A 12,677-nucleotide genomic window follows, 5' to 3' on the forward strand; every position below is an offset into this window, starting at 1 on the left:
CTGATCCATACATGCTGAACGTGCGTCCTTCTATTATTTGCGATAATAAGTAATGATCAATGGTTCAAGAGCGATATCGCAACCAAAAGTGACGGTGTGATGGTCGTGTCGCGTCGCGGCCTGCGACGTACTGTGAGAGAGTGCCAAGGCGCTACAGTCTCTTTACGTAAGCCGCTCTGTGCAGAAGCGGCGACTTGACTCTACTTAGATCACAATCTGTTCATGAATTGTCTATGCTAGCATACGAGTGATATATCATAGTAAATACTCCCAGAGTGAAGCATTCGACAGGACAGGTGCTGGATCGAAGGGGAATATCAGGCGCGAAGAGAACGGTTTTCAGGCATGATTCATAAGCATCAGGCGTTTGGTCTGCAGCGCATCTGTTTCTGTCGAACACAGGGAATGTATGACAGTCTTCTCGCATGCCTAGACGTTCTCAACCCTTGCCCTCATATCTCCTAGATCTTCACCCTCAACACTGTCCTGCTTCTCTTTGACAAACTTTTCGAGCGCCCCATCAATCTCGTCTGTTCCATCAACAAAATCAAGCCATCCCTTCAAACCGTCTTTTTCCAGGGCTCTAACTATCACCTCGGCAACCGTCGCACGGCTGACCTTTTCTCCAACTCCAATCCTGCCCATCTTTACTTTACCAGCTGGCTCCTCAGTCAACGTACCAGGTCTCAAACTGATACCGCAGAAGCGCTCGTTAGCTGGCACGCCCTCCTTTTCTTCTTTTGCTAAACGATCATTGGACAAGACAGTAAGAACCTCATCAGCTGCAACTTTAGCTTTGTAATAGCTCGGTAGAATCTCGTTGTTGACTTTTTGTGCAGAATCCCAGTCCTCGTCGTTCCACCAGGGTGCGCGGGCACGGCGGGAGGCAAGGTAAGATACATTGAGAAACTTTTTGACAGAAGATGTGTGAGTGCTGGCTTTTGTAAAGGCAATGGCTGCGTCGCGGTCGATCGCGAAGGTCATTTCTGCGCCGCCTTTCCCTCCAGCGCCTACCACGTGGTCAGAATGTGTCCATATCCCTCCGAAGGCCCCGTTTCGTTGAAATACTAGCCAGAGAAATCAAAGGGAATGAAATATGAACATACCAGCACTCCATACAACCCAGTCAGGTTTCACCTGATCCAAAATAGTCTTTGCTTCTTTCTCATCCTGGACATCTGCAACGCTGCTGACAAGCACACTTAGCTTGCCTGGCTGGCCCTGACCCAGCTTCTCAATGGCGGGTCGCTGTGAAGCAGAACGAATCATGCTTGTCACATTCCACGACTTCGCTAAGAGAAGGGGCGTGAGAAGCTGAGCAACCTTGCCGTGGCCGCCGATTAAGAGGACGTTGTGTGTCATTATGGTAGTAGTTGCTAAACAATATTTGCTTAGATAGAATCACGAAAATGAGGAAAGAATATGTACAATATATTCGGAATATCACAAGAAGGATTACTTCAGACGATGGAAGTCAATCAACGTTTGTATACAGAGCCGGCACATTGATCGTTGCTGGATGCGGTGCTGATGCAATTGCCAAGATGACGTCGTGTCTGTCTTGACCTTCCGAATAAGCGCCGACAAACTCTGAATGCTTTGTAAGGAATGAGCCTTAACACTGCCCATTTCGACTCTGATCAGCAATGCGCATGAGATCATCACGTGGCAAGAATAAAGCAAAACTTTTGTGATATGAAATGTATTGTTTGAGCTTTTTTGGGTCGTTTCAGGGCACATGGCAGGAGTACCGGATGTTTGGAGCCAGTGCTAAGCGGCTGTGAGAAAGAAGAAAAAAAAGAAACTGGTGGCCGAGAAGTTTTCTATGGACGGGTAAAGCACAAAGAGAGCCTTGAATAACAGAATAGCCGGCGCAGGGACGACCAAGCAACATGAATAAGGGGATATGGGTATTTACGACATCGCCGAGCCCTTAGGGCCAAGAAAGAAAAAACGCCTGTGACGCCGATGAATGCTTGAAATATATGCTGCTTGGAATGAAGAGTTATTACACCCGAGTCTCCAAGCTACGGAGAGGTTCGCGCGAGGTATACATGTATGTATGTGTGGAGTTTTGAGGACGTAGGAGAGAATTAGGCTCTATGTGCCAGGGCCAGTTGGTTTGGATTGTTCACCGGCGTGACTGGAGAAAGGCCCTACGTTGAAATCTGGTGTGGTTTCTATGTTCTGGCTGGGAGGACCGCGGTACTCACTTGCGTCAGGAGCAAGGATGGGATCGGTCGACGTAGTGTCAGGATGGACTTCGATGCCATCTTGAGCCTCGAGATCTTGCTTCGTAGCATTGCGGCTGAATTTGATGGAGTCGTTGTCACCACTGCCGCGGTCAATCGGTGACCAGCCCCCGATGCTGCCTGCAACGATACCAGCCATGACAGTTGCCGGACCAAAAGCGGAATTGGAACGGGACCTGGCCCGGCGACGACTGCTGGGAGTAGGTGGGGCATGAGAGCCGTCGTCAGTTTGGGCGCCATTATTAGGAGTACCGGGTAGAGAGTGACTCGATCGTGATCGGGTAAAGATTTCTTTGGGATGTTGCACCTTGAACTTGATAGCACTGAGACGGCCGCCACGAACTTTTCTGAGGAAGGCAAGTTCATCGCGAACCTCCAGCAGTCCTTGATTCCAATAGTAGTCGTCATCTGAAACGACAAGCTCAGGAGTTTGCTTGCGCCTGAAGAAGTCGGGAATGCATTTCCTGATAAGCTCATCAGGTATCAAGCGAACAATGACACCGACCGGTAGAGACAGGAAGCCCAACACTATTGAGTAGCCCCATTGAGGGCCGTTGAGTCTCGTAACCTTGAAAGCTTCGCCACCGATAAATATAATCATAGTCTGACCTCCAATCATGATGAGCAAAATGATGATGAAGAACCAGTTGTGGGTAATGCCTTCAAATACATTGAAGCGGTTGTCGAGGCGGCGGTTGTTGAGAGCGTTGAAGATTTGCATCCAGACAAAAGTGTTGAACACCAAAGCAGGCAATTGCTGCTGCTCACGTGGGCTTTGGTAACTGAGCATAGATTCGCCGGCAAAGAAGAGGATAAAGGTAACAACCAGCTGGTAAATCGACTGCCCGATGATCATCTTCCACATGCGCAACGTGATCAAAGGTGCGGATTTAGGGTCAGGCTTGCGGTCAAGAAGACTGCGAGTGGGAGGATCAGTTGCGAGCGCCAGAGCAGCAAAGGTATCCATGATGAGATTGACCCAGAGCAGTTGGACAGCAGTCAGTACAGATTGCTGGTCGTCACTGGAAACAGCGGAGACGAAGGTGAGAAGTACAGCCGTGATGTTGACTGTGATCTGAAACTGCAAGAACTTTTTGACAGCGTCATTGACAGCACGACCCCAAAGCAGCGCCTTTACGATGGAAGCAAAGTTGTCGTCCATGAGAATGATGGCAGAAGCTTCTTTCGCAACCTCGGTGCCCGCAATTCCCATGGAGAAACCGACATCGGCAGTCTTGAGCGCGGGTGCATCGTTGGTTCCGTCACCAGTAACAGCTACTGTCTCACCGAGCTCTTTGAGGCGCTTGACAAGCTTGCGCTTGTCGTCTGGGCTGGATCGGGCAAGAACACAGAGCTTGGGAATGACGGCATCCATGTCACGCTTTGACAGTTTACGGAAAGTAGGGCCCTCCATGACAACACCGCCAGGGACCAGGATTCCACAATCTTCGGCAATGGCTTTGGCAGTCATGACATTGTCACCGGTAACCATACGAACGTAAACACCAGCATGCTGACAGTCCTTTACAGCCTCACGAACGTTGTCTCGCAGAGGATCCTGGATACCGACGACAGCCAGAAAGGTCATTTTCTTGGCTACATCCTTGAAGACAGCTTGGGTCGGGTCATCCTCGTTCTTGGACGACTCAGCAGGCGGCCAGCTCTCGAAATCACGGTAAATGAGGCCGATGGTTCGTAAAGAGCGGGATGCGTAAGTTGTGATGATGTGCTCGAGTGCTTCACGGTTGTCGGCAGTCATGGGAGCCTCCATAAGTTCCTTGTTGGCATCGGTGACGATCTTGTCGCACATTGCGAGCAGAATCTCGGAAGCACCCTTGACATACATACGGTAGCGACCATCGCTTAGTTTAGCGACGGCGCCAGAACACTTGATTGCAGAGTCGAAGGGGATCACCTGGACGATGTTGGCGTTGGCGCGCTCCTGGGCAACATTGCCCAATCCCAGGTAATTGCGTGCAAATCCGAGTAAGGCTGTCTCGGTTTTAGAGCCGATGAAAGGATCGGGACCTCCAGTCTCGCCTTCAAAAGCGGTCGTGTTCTGGATAATGGATTGCAGAAGTAGGTCCTTGACATCACGGTTCAAAGTCTCGACGAATTCCGTGGCAGAGACATCGTTGGGATTCTCAACAGGAGACTGAGATACGTCCTTGCCCTTAGCTCCATCGTCAATTGGGGACACTGAGGATGCTTTGAGTTTAGAGTCGCCAAAGCGGAGAGCAGTTCCGAGGGAGCCAGCAACAACAGTCATCTTGTTCTGAGTGAGCGTACCAGTCTTGTCGGAGCAAATGGTAGTGGCATTGCCCATGGTTTCGCAAGACCGGAGGAGGCGGACTAGATTGTTGTCCTTGAGCATACGCGTAGTGGCGAAAGCCAATGCAAGGGTAACAGCTAACGGAAGACCTTCGGGCACAGCAACGACAATAACCGTGATGGCAACGATGAGAATGTTGAGGAAGTTCTGACCCTTCTCGGCCGGCGTATGAGTGCTACCCTTGAGCCTGACCAAGAACTCAATGAATAACACGACGAAAAGCAACAAAGCCGCAGCTCCACCGAGTTTGGCGATGTATGTTGCGAGCACGTTGAGCTTGTTTTGGAGCGGTGTGACTTCGCTGTCTTCGCGAAGAGACATCATGGTCTTGCCGTAGCTGGAGTGTACACCTGTAGCCGTGACCATGAATGTACCCACGCCCTCTGAGACCTTTGCACCGGAGAGGATGAATGGATCGACCTTCTTGAGGTTGTCATGTCGTTCAATGGCTTTGTAGGCCTCGTCGCCAGACATCTTCTTGAGCAAGTCAGATTCTCCAGTGGCCGAAGATTCGTCACACTTGATTCCGTGACCTTGGATAAGGATACCGTCGACGGGGATCATGTCACCAGGCTCTAGATTGACAACATCTCCGACAAAGATGTCGTAGACGGAGATTTCGCGAGTGGCTCCGGAGCGAATGACTTTGATGGTTCGGTCTTCCTTCTTGCGGTTAAGTTTGACGAACTGACGCTCCTTTTGCCAGTCATTGGCAGCGCCAACTACGACAACAATGACAATGGCAACAATAATGGCAACACCTTCAATCCACTCTACGGCTGGCTCGCCTGGCTTGTGCTCGACACCAAAAGTTTGGTATAGACCGAGAGCAAGTGAGATGACAGCGGCGCATGTCAGCAAAATGAGGACTTTGTCGTTGTAGGCCATCCACGCGAGCTGAAAGATGTTCTTGGGCTTCCTGACCGGAAGTCTGTTGTCACTAAAGACGCGCTTTCGATCTGCGAAAGCATCTTCCTTGGAGCCAGTGGGTGCGCTGTCGGTATGCGCACCGGCATTCGGTGATGACTTTTGCGTAGTCTCGGTAGTACTTGGCGTCGTTGCTTCTTCAAATGTGACTACACCGTCCAAGTGCTGCTCGTCGATGCTTAGTCCGGCCTTTCGGTCGGTCCGAAGACCCTTTTCCAAGCCGTCAAGGCCTCCGAGAGCATGGAAGGCTGATAACTGAGGGGTGGTTAGCACGGTGAGGAGATTGGTCAGAGACAACCAAACTTACGCTCTTGGGGTTGTAGAGCTTGGCCAGCTGGCCGGGTGAGAAGGCAAACTTGTTGTTTTCAACTACAAAGTCTGCCTCTGTGCCTGGATCTGGTTTCAAGGCATCCTGGTCGTTCAAGACTTCGGTGGGTGCTAGCTCTCCCTTGAAGGCATCGCCCTGCGAGGAGGCGACATATGTACCTGAACTGTTAGATTCGCCATTGTCGGTAGCCGAATCCATCGAGTTGCCCCTTGAGCGAGCGCCTGGAACATTGAGTAGGCCAGCATTGCTGGTCCACGTTGCGACGGGCGAGCTGACATTATGGGGGCTCGTGGGCCTGCTCTCTCTACTTTCAAAAGAATTGGTGCCGCGCAGCTCCTGCGAGGATGATGTTTGCTGGGTGGGCGATGGGTTGTCGGAGGTGGCGTTTGGTGAGAATCTGTGGCTGTCGTCCTGGATATCGGCCAGAGGCACGGGATTGCTCATGTTGGCGTCGCTGGCAGCAGACGTGTCGATGGTGATGGTTGGGGCCCGTGGTCTTGAAGGACCACTGTGTGCCTGTTCGCTCGCCATGGCAACAGGCTGGGCGGCGCAAGGCTGCAGTAGAGCGAGGCGCTGGGTAGGCTGTGCAAGCAGGCAGGGAAGCGATGGATGTAAGCCGTAAGGATGTCAGGTGTGTGTGTTTCCGGTGAGCTTGCTAGATTATGAAGAATAGTGCATGCGGGAAGAGCATGCGGCCTATAAAGGGCGTAGCCAGAGGCGAGAGTAGGCGGCAGTTGAAGAGTGAAGCAGAGGAGAGCAAAGAAACGGGCACAAAGAGCGTGAGTGGTGCTAGGTGGAGGCAAGAGCCAGTGGGTGAGGCTCAGCGACTAGGATCTGGTACCAACGGCTTTGTTAGCACCTGGTGGTCGTGGTGGAAGGCGTGGTGTGTGGCCAGGGCGATGGTGTGCTTACGTGACGGGGCCAGATGGCCGGTAGGGGCGATGGATTAGCGGAGGAGTGAGTGAGTGAGTGATTGATTGATTGATTGCTTGATTGATTGATTGATTGACTGATTCGGTGGGTGGCTTCACAGGAGCTGGCTGGCGGATGGCGAGAGGGGGCTATGTTACTAGGGGCTGCGCGCGTCCATTCGGGCGTGGATTGTGGCTATGCTGTGTAGGAAGGTAGTGAAGGGCGAGTTGTGGGTGGCAACCAAGGCACGACAGGCGAGGACCACGGGCGAGCAAAAAAAAAAAGAGCGGAAATGCAAGTCCTTCTTGCTTCGCGAGCAGAAGACGAGGCGGCGCATTAAGGACTGCCTGAGGCGTGTTTTCGTCGAAGCTCAACCGCCCAAGGATTGGCATGCAACCAAGACAGACACAGCCCCATCTAGCGTCGTCTTGCACTTGCTCGCACACGCACAGACTCCCGCCAAGTCCGTTCCGTCTCTGCAGCCGGGCCAGCACCCCATGGCCGCACGGCAACACAGCGACACGACTGCAGCCAACGACACCACGTCACTGGCCAACGCCATCCACTCCGCTTGCACTTGCATGCTGCTGCTGTACTGGCTGCGTGTCCGTACGTGCATTCATACATACAAGTACATATATAAGTATACATGCTGCTGACTCATTCCCACCCCTAGGCCAGCATACTATGTACATACTTATGATTACTGACCTTTGTGCAATAGAGTGACCACATATACGCATCCGTATTAGTATGTACTACTGCCGTATGTAGTGCACACCACTCCATCACCCCATCGCTGTTAGTGCGTCATCTTGCCGTCTCCTTTTTCTTCGCCTGGCCCATGCCTCCACCTGCATCGCTCTCCACAAGCATTCGTTTTGCTCCTCATTGCTCATCTCTCCACGACAATTACCGCAACCGCTGCCTACCCGCCTTCTCAGCCCTGGCCGCACACCTGGCCAACAACAGAGCCTCCACTCGTGTCCCCAGCTTTGTTGGCCCGCGACCCTCGCGCGTTCCTGAAGATCAAAGGCGAGTGTGGGTGCGTAGGGGAGAGGCCAATTTCCGAGCAGCCAAGAGCCGAAGACCTTGGCCGCTGCCAGCCCATCTCCCGCCCGTCGAGCCAGCGTCGACGTCCTAGCAGTCAAGCGTCACAGACTCCGCTTCTCCATACCTGTAGTACTTGAGTATATTCCAGCCCTCGGTACGCGCCTTGCCTCTTCCAGTCGGTCTGCCCTGCTTTCTCGCCCTCTTAACACATGCCCAATCTGCGTGTGATGTGATAGCGTCCACTACCTGCAACAATGACTCGCACTGCAGTTTGCATACTTACCATAGTACATACCTGATGCGGGTGCCAGCCAACGCACTCATGCCAATTGTACACATGTACACATCCAAGTACATACATAGGAGATGCAAAGCCAAGAAGAGCGCAAGTGTTATTTAGGTACATCCATGATGCATGCATACAACTACAAAACCTAAGCTTCTTACATCCGTCCCTAGAGGCTTGCTGAACATAAGATCTTGACGTGCTTCGCAAGTTCACATGCCGGCTGCTCCGGCTCTTGGCACCATCGGTCCAACTAGTCGAATGCCTGCAATAGCAACACGCCAAACAACCACGATCCCTGGTTTCAGGCATGGAGGTGAGAAGTCAGTAAGCCATGTATTCGTCTAACATGGTGCGCTATTTCAGTGAGACATCCAAGGCACCGGTTCATGTGTAGGTATGTACATACATACTTACTCTTGCCAATACGCAACAGGTCTGGGAAACGGTCGACTGGCGCCTATTAAGCGCTATTGTCGTGGTTCAGCCAATCAGCATGTGCGCGCACTAAAGAGACCATCTGTTGCCCAACCACCATCTTTACCCTATCTGCCTAAAAGGATACGTTTTATCAATTATCTACAGTACATAGTAGTATATACATACATACATACATACATACATACATACATACATACATACATACATACATACCTAGCTCGACAAGGAATCAGTCTGCTTAGTGTATATCCGCCTGGGCCAAGGTGAACCACCAAATGAGATTTCTGCCATTGATGTCTCTCTATCGTCTCAGACACACTACACTCTTCATTTTTTACATATTTTTTGGAGCCAACAAAGTTTTCATTCACAGCACTGGGCCCTCTGGCCCATCACAGCCGCTGAGATAGCGTTGTACCTGCATCTCGGCCCCGGATCTTCGTGGCTTACCCAGATACACATGTCCTGAAAGTAAGCGCCTAGCCGCTTACCCGTCAACGGCCATCTCAACCAACATGACCGATGACGTCAATCCCCCCAACAATGGCTACACTACTACAACATGTCCTTTCCAAGGAAGCTTTGCACCCACCTCTGCCTACAAAACATACGCATTTGCAAAGAGAACAATTGCCAGAGGACATCTCAGCATCGCATCACATACAAAGCAAAAGCTAACATCAACTAAAATATGCAATCGTGCAGATGCACTCCCCTCATTAGCTAACAGGCCCAGCTATGCTCATCTTGCCAAGCAACACGTTTGCCAAGTCGTTTTTCATTACATTTGTAACCGCGTACGCACCTCAAACGAGTGGACATGCATGTTTAGTATGGATGCACATCACTTGCTGTTCTACTCCTACGCCAGTCGCGCCCTAACACTATTCTTGGCATGATTTCTGCCCAAAATTCTGCCTCTCAAGTGACCACGGAGCTTGAAACTTGAGTCTTCGCCGGCATCTTGCCACCATACGCAAATCATCTGTTTGCAAACTTTATCCAGACGACGTGAAACGTCATCGTACCCCAGCCCGCCAAGCACATGGCAGAAACAGAAACAAGATCCTCTCATGGCCAAGACGCTCGTCCCGCACTTGATGTTTTCAGTCGTTTGCGTTCTCGTACCGAACCACACCAGGGCTTGCATTTTCGGTCACCAGTCTGAACCCGGTTAGCCCCATGCCTGACTTTGCACTGCCCGCTATCTCGCCCCTCGACCAATACTACCCAAGCCTATCAAGCGTCACCGAATCATCATTTTGGCCACAGTCGATTACCATCAGCTTTCATCATCATTGGACGTTTCCAGTACCCGCTTCTAGCCGTTGCTGCTTGAATAATTGGCGTACCGGCTGTTGTGTATCTAGACCTATATGCGCAAGGACAAAGACCGCAGTCTATCACCTTTGGAACTAGATCGTCAATTTTTCAATAGTGTCTAATACATACACTTGCCACAGAACAGCCTCTTTCAACTCGCCCTAGCCCCCATTATAATGCTTACTTGAAATGTAATCATCGTTGCCATGTCCACTCACTACATCTTGAATAGGTAATGCAACCCCACATCCCTTGTCCTCTTGAACCACCATGAATCAGCCTTGACGCGTTTTCTAAGATTCCGGACTATTTGCCGTCTACACCCGCTACAGATCATACGTGTACACCGCAACGTCTCAAACTAGATATTCAAGTTCTCACCGTCCCGCTCTACCTTCCTGCACTGCCTCACCGCCCCCGCTCCGCTTGTGCAGCACACCAGCACAACCCAATCCTCGATCCCATCTTATCACACTGCATTACATCACCGCTCATTCTCTTCGCCATTCTCGGAGATAGGCTCTTTCTTCTTTTTCAATTGCGGTAATTTAATCGCAAAAACTAGTGCATTGACAATGACAAACGTAGCCATCGCCGAGATGAAGACTAGACGCAGGCTACGACTATAGGCTTCGATGACTGTAAGCCAAGCGTTAGTACTGGGACTGGGAGGCGCTGAATTCGAGGAATGAGGGGCCACGTAGATGACGCGTTGCAGGGTAATAAGGGATTACTGGTCTACGAACCTTGGCTTTGATGTTTGGTGTCCAGGTCAACTATGCTGCGAACTGAGCTGCGGACGCGTTGGATGATCTGTGTGGGCTTGTTAGAAAGGGTCAATTCCGTATGTGAACTTGCCGTCTCATTTTCGTCTTTTCGGTTTATCCAGCTCGTGGTATACGTGCTACAACACAGAAACCAGATGCTCTTCTTGACGCTTCACGTTGTAATTGGAAAGAATAAGTGCTATGCCACGTACCTTGACTTTGTTATGTCCAGTGACTAGTCTATCGAGATATGTTGCCAACGCGTTCTGCAAGATGAGGCTGCTCAGCGACACTCCCATGACGATGCCCAGGCTACGCCACAACACGAGTGTGCTGCTCATGACTGCCTGATCTTCCTGAGTGCTTGTCGCAAGAACAGCGAGACTTGTTGCTGGAAAGCTCAAGCCTTGACCAATGCTTGATGGGACTAAGAAGACGGTGGCGAGCCACTTTGGCACATTGAACATCAAAGAGAGGCATGTAGCACCTAGCAGCATTGAGAGTGAGCCAACGACAATAAGCCACTTCATGCGACCCGTCGCAGTCATGATGAAGCCGGCCGACACGCCACAAACAGTCAGCGCAACTGAAGGGCCGGCAAGACGGAAGCCTGATACGGATGCACTCTCAAGCTCGACAGCCTGGAAATACAATGGAGCGTTGAACAAGATTGTGTTCATGCCAATCTGAGCGAAAAAGTTGTTGAAGACGAGATTGCCGCGTGGTTCGCTGAATAACATGGGCAGCGGCATGACTGGCCGCGTAGCTCTCGACTCGACTCTGATGAGCACGACACCGGTAACAAGCGCTACTACGAGTGAAGTAATAACGAACCAGTGTTTCCATGGGTAGATGTTGCCTCCAAGATTCAAGCCTAAGATAAGAAATGCGACAGATACGGTCAGCAAGACCGACCCTGCTATATCAAAGCCATTCATTGCGTCTCGGAAGCCCAATCCAAACCGTTTTGCCAGATTGGGCCCAAGATTAGACGGCGTCATAACAATGGCGTTGATCAGGAGGATGAGAATGACCGGTACCTGTAGAGCAAAAGTCATCCGCCAACCTAATTTGTCGCACAAAAATCCACCAAATGCAGCACCACAGGCAGATCCACCTCCATAAAAGAGATTGATGTATGCCTGGTATTTACCTCGCACCTCTATGCTGACAAGATCATTAGTCATGATGTTGCCCATTGACAGCACGCCAGCTGCACCAATACCACAAAAGGCCCGCGCAAGAATAAAACTTGCAATACTCTGTGCAAGAGCACACCACGCCGTCGTAGCTGCAAGTAGAGCGAGGCCGGCTAAATACAGAGGCCGACGACCAAAGGTGTCTGAAAATCGGCCCATCAAAGGCTGAAGCGAGGTCGAGGTAAGCAAAAAGGCAGTCGACAACCAGGATGCAGAGTTGGATGCATGAAAGTAGGATGTGATGACTGGGTGGCTTGAAGCCATGAGGGTAGAATCAAACATGGCAATCTGGCATGATGCAATTAGCAAGCCTACTACGTATAGGGGAGAGATGTTAGAAGAAAATCACTTGGACATACAAAGTACCCCAACAAGATGCCTCCAAACACGCATCGAAACCTCCAGACCCCGACGCCTTGAAGCTTGCCATCTTGTTCGAATTTGGCCGATTCCTCTGTCTCTTGTTCTGTTGCCGAATGGCTCACAGACGCGAATGACTGCCCATGCGAGTTGCTTTGGTCGTTTCCCACAACTGGGAACTGGGGTGCAGCTCCTTGGCCTTGCTGCGCTACTTCTGCAGCTGTGACTTCATCTCCGGCAATGTCTGTGGCATTCTGTTGGCATTGCGACACAGAGCGAAGAAGCGGTGTTCGTTCCGAGGCAGGCAAAGGCATAGCAAAAAGGAGCCCAGAGACGCTGCAGACTCACAACAAAACCAAGGCGATTATTACTAGTAGCTGTACAACCTTGGTCAAAACAGATTTCGGACCGAAGAATTCAAGTAATAGAAGGAATGGCGTGCGTGGAGACAGCTTCGTAGGTGCAGGCGTTAATGATCGTCAGCGCTAGTAGGCCCC

The 12,677-nt window shown here is 51.1% G+C and overlaps 3 protein-coding genes across 3 annotated transcripts; all 3 read right to left on the reverse strand.

The window, feature by feature from the left end:
• Window positions 1-198: 198 nt before the first annotated feature.
• COCSADRAFT_32509 (uncharacterized protein) lies at window positions 199-1,528 on the reverse strand. The gene is made up of 2 exons (XM_007696123.1): window positions 1,107-1,528; window positions 199-1,010 (listed from the first exon to the last, which is right to left on the reverse strand). The coding sequence occupies exons 1-2, from the start codon at window positions 1,360-1,362 to the stop codon at window positions 430-432; spliced, it is 837 nt and encodes a 278-aa protein (XP_007694313.1). The 5' UTR covers window positions 1,363-1,528; the 3' UTR covers window positions 199-429.
• A 469-nt stretch (window positions 1,529-1,997) lies between these two features.
• On the reverse strand, window positions 1,998-6,746 carry COCSADRAFT_214356 (uncharacterized protein). The gene is made up of 2 exons (XM_007696859.1): window positions 5,819-6,746; window positions 1,998-5,766 (listed from the first exon to the last, which is right to left on the reverse strand). Exons 1-2 carry the CDS (start codon window positions 6,368-6,370, stop codon window positions 2,101-2,103), a joined length of 4,218 nt encoding a protein of 1,405 aa, XP_007695049.1. The 5' UTR covers window positions 6,371-6,746; the 3' UTR covers window positions 1,998-2,100.
• A 3,138-nt stretch (window positions 6,747-9,884) lies between these two features.
• Window positions 9,885-12,611, reverse strand: COCSADRAFT_32511 (uncharacterized protein). The gene is made up of 4 exons (XM_007696124.1): window positions 12,180-12,611; window positions 10,834-12,108; window positions 10,601-10,667; window positions 9,885-10,493 (listed from the first exon to the last, which is right to left on the reverse strand). Exons 1-4 carry the CDS (start codon window positions 12,492-12,494, stop codon window positions 10,339-10,341), a joined length of 1,812 nt encoding a protein of 603 aa, XP_007694314.1. The 5' UTR covers window positions 12,495-12,611; the 3' UTR covers window positions 9,885-10,338.
• Between the last annotated feature and the right edge of the window lie 66 nt (window positions 12,612-12,677).

The sequence above is a fragment of the Bipolaris sorokiniana genome (assembly GCF_000338995.1).
Source record: "Bipolaris sorokiniana ND90Pr unplaced genomic scaffold COCSAscaffold_1, whole genome shotgun sequence".
NCBI lineage: Eukaryota > Fungi > Ascomycota > Dothideomycetes > Pleosporales > Pleosporaceae > Bipolaris > Bipolaris sorokiniana.

Coding starts and splice junctions, on each gene's coding strand:
- COCSADRAFT_32509 (XM_007696123.1), bottom strand. CDS start 1,362: ATGACACACAACGTCCTCTTAATCGGCGGCCACGGCAAGGTTGCTCAG. Junction 1,011..1,106: donor CTGGGTTGTATGGAGTGCTG/GTATGTTCATAT, acceptor ACCACGTGGTAG/GCGCTGGAGGGAAAGGCGGC.
- COCSADRAFT_214356 (XM_007696859.1), bottom strand. CDS start 6,370: ATGGCGAGCGAACAGGCACACAGTGGTCCTTCAAGACCACGGGCCCCA. Junction 5,767..5,818: donor AGCTCTACAACCCCAAGAGC/GTAAGTTTGGTT, acceptor ACCACCCCTCAG/TTATCAGCCTTCCATGCTCT.
- COCSADRAFT_32511 (XM_007696124.1), bottom strand. CDS start 12,494: ATGCCTTTGCCTGCCTCGGAACGAACACCGCTTCTTCGCTCTGTGTCG. Junction 10,668..10,833: donor CTGGACATAACAAAGTCAAG/GTACGTGGCATA, acceptor AAGCCCACACAG/ATCATCCAACGCGTCCGCAG. Junction 10,494..10,600: donor CACCAAACATCAAAGCCAAG/GTTCGTAGACCA, acceptor CTTGGCTTACAG/TCATCGAAGCCTATAGTCGT.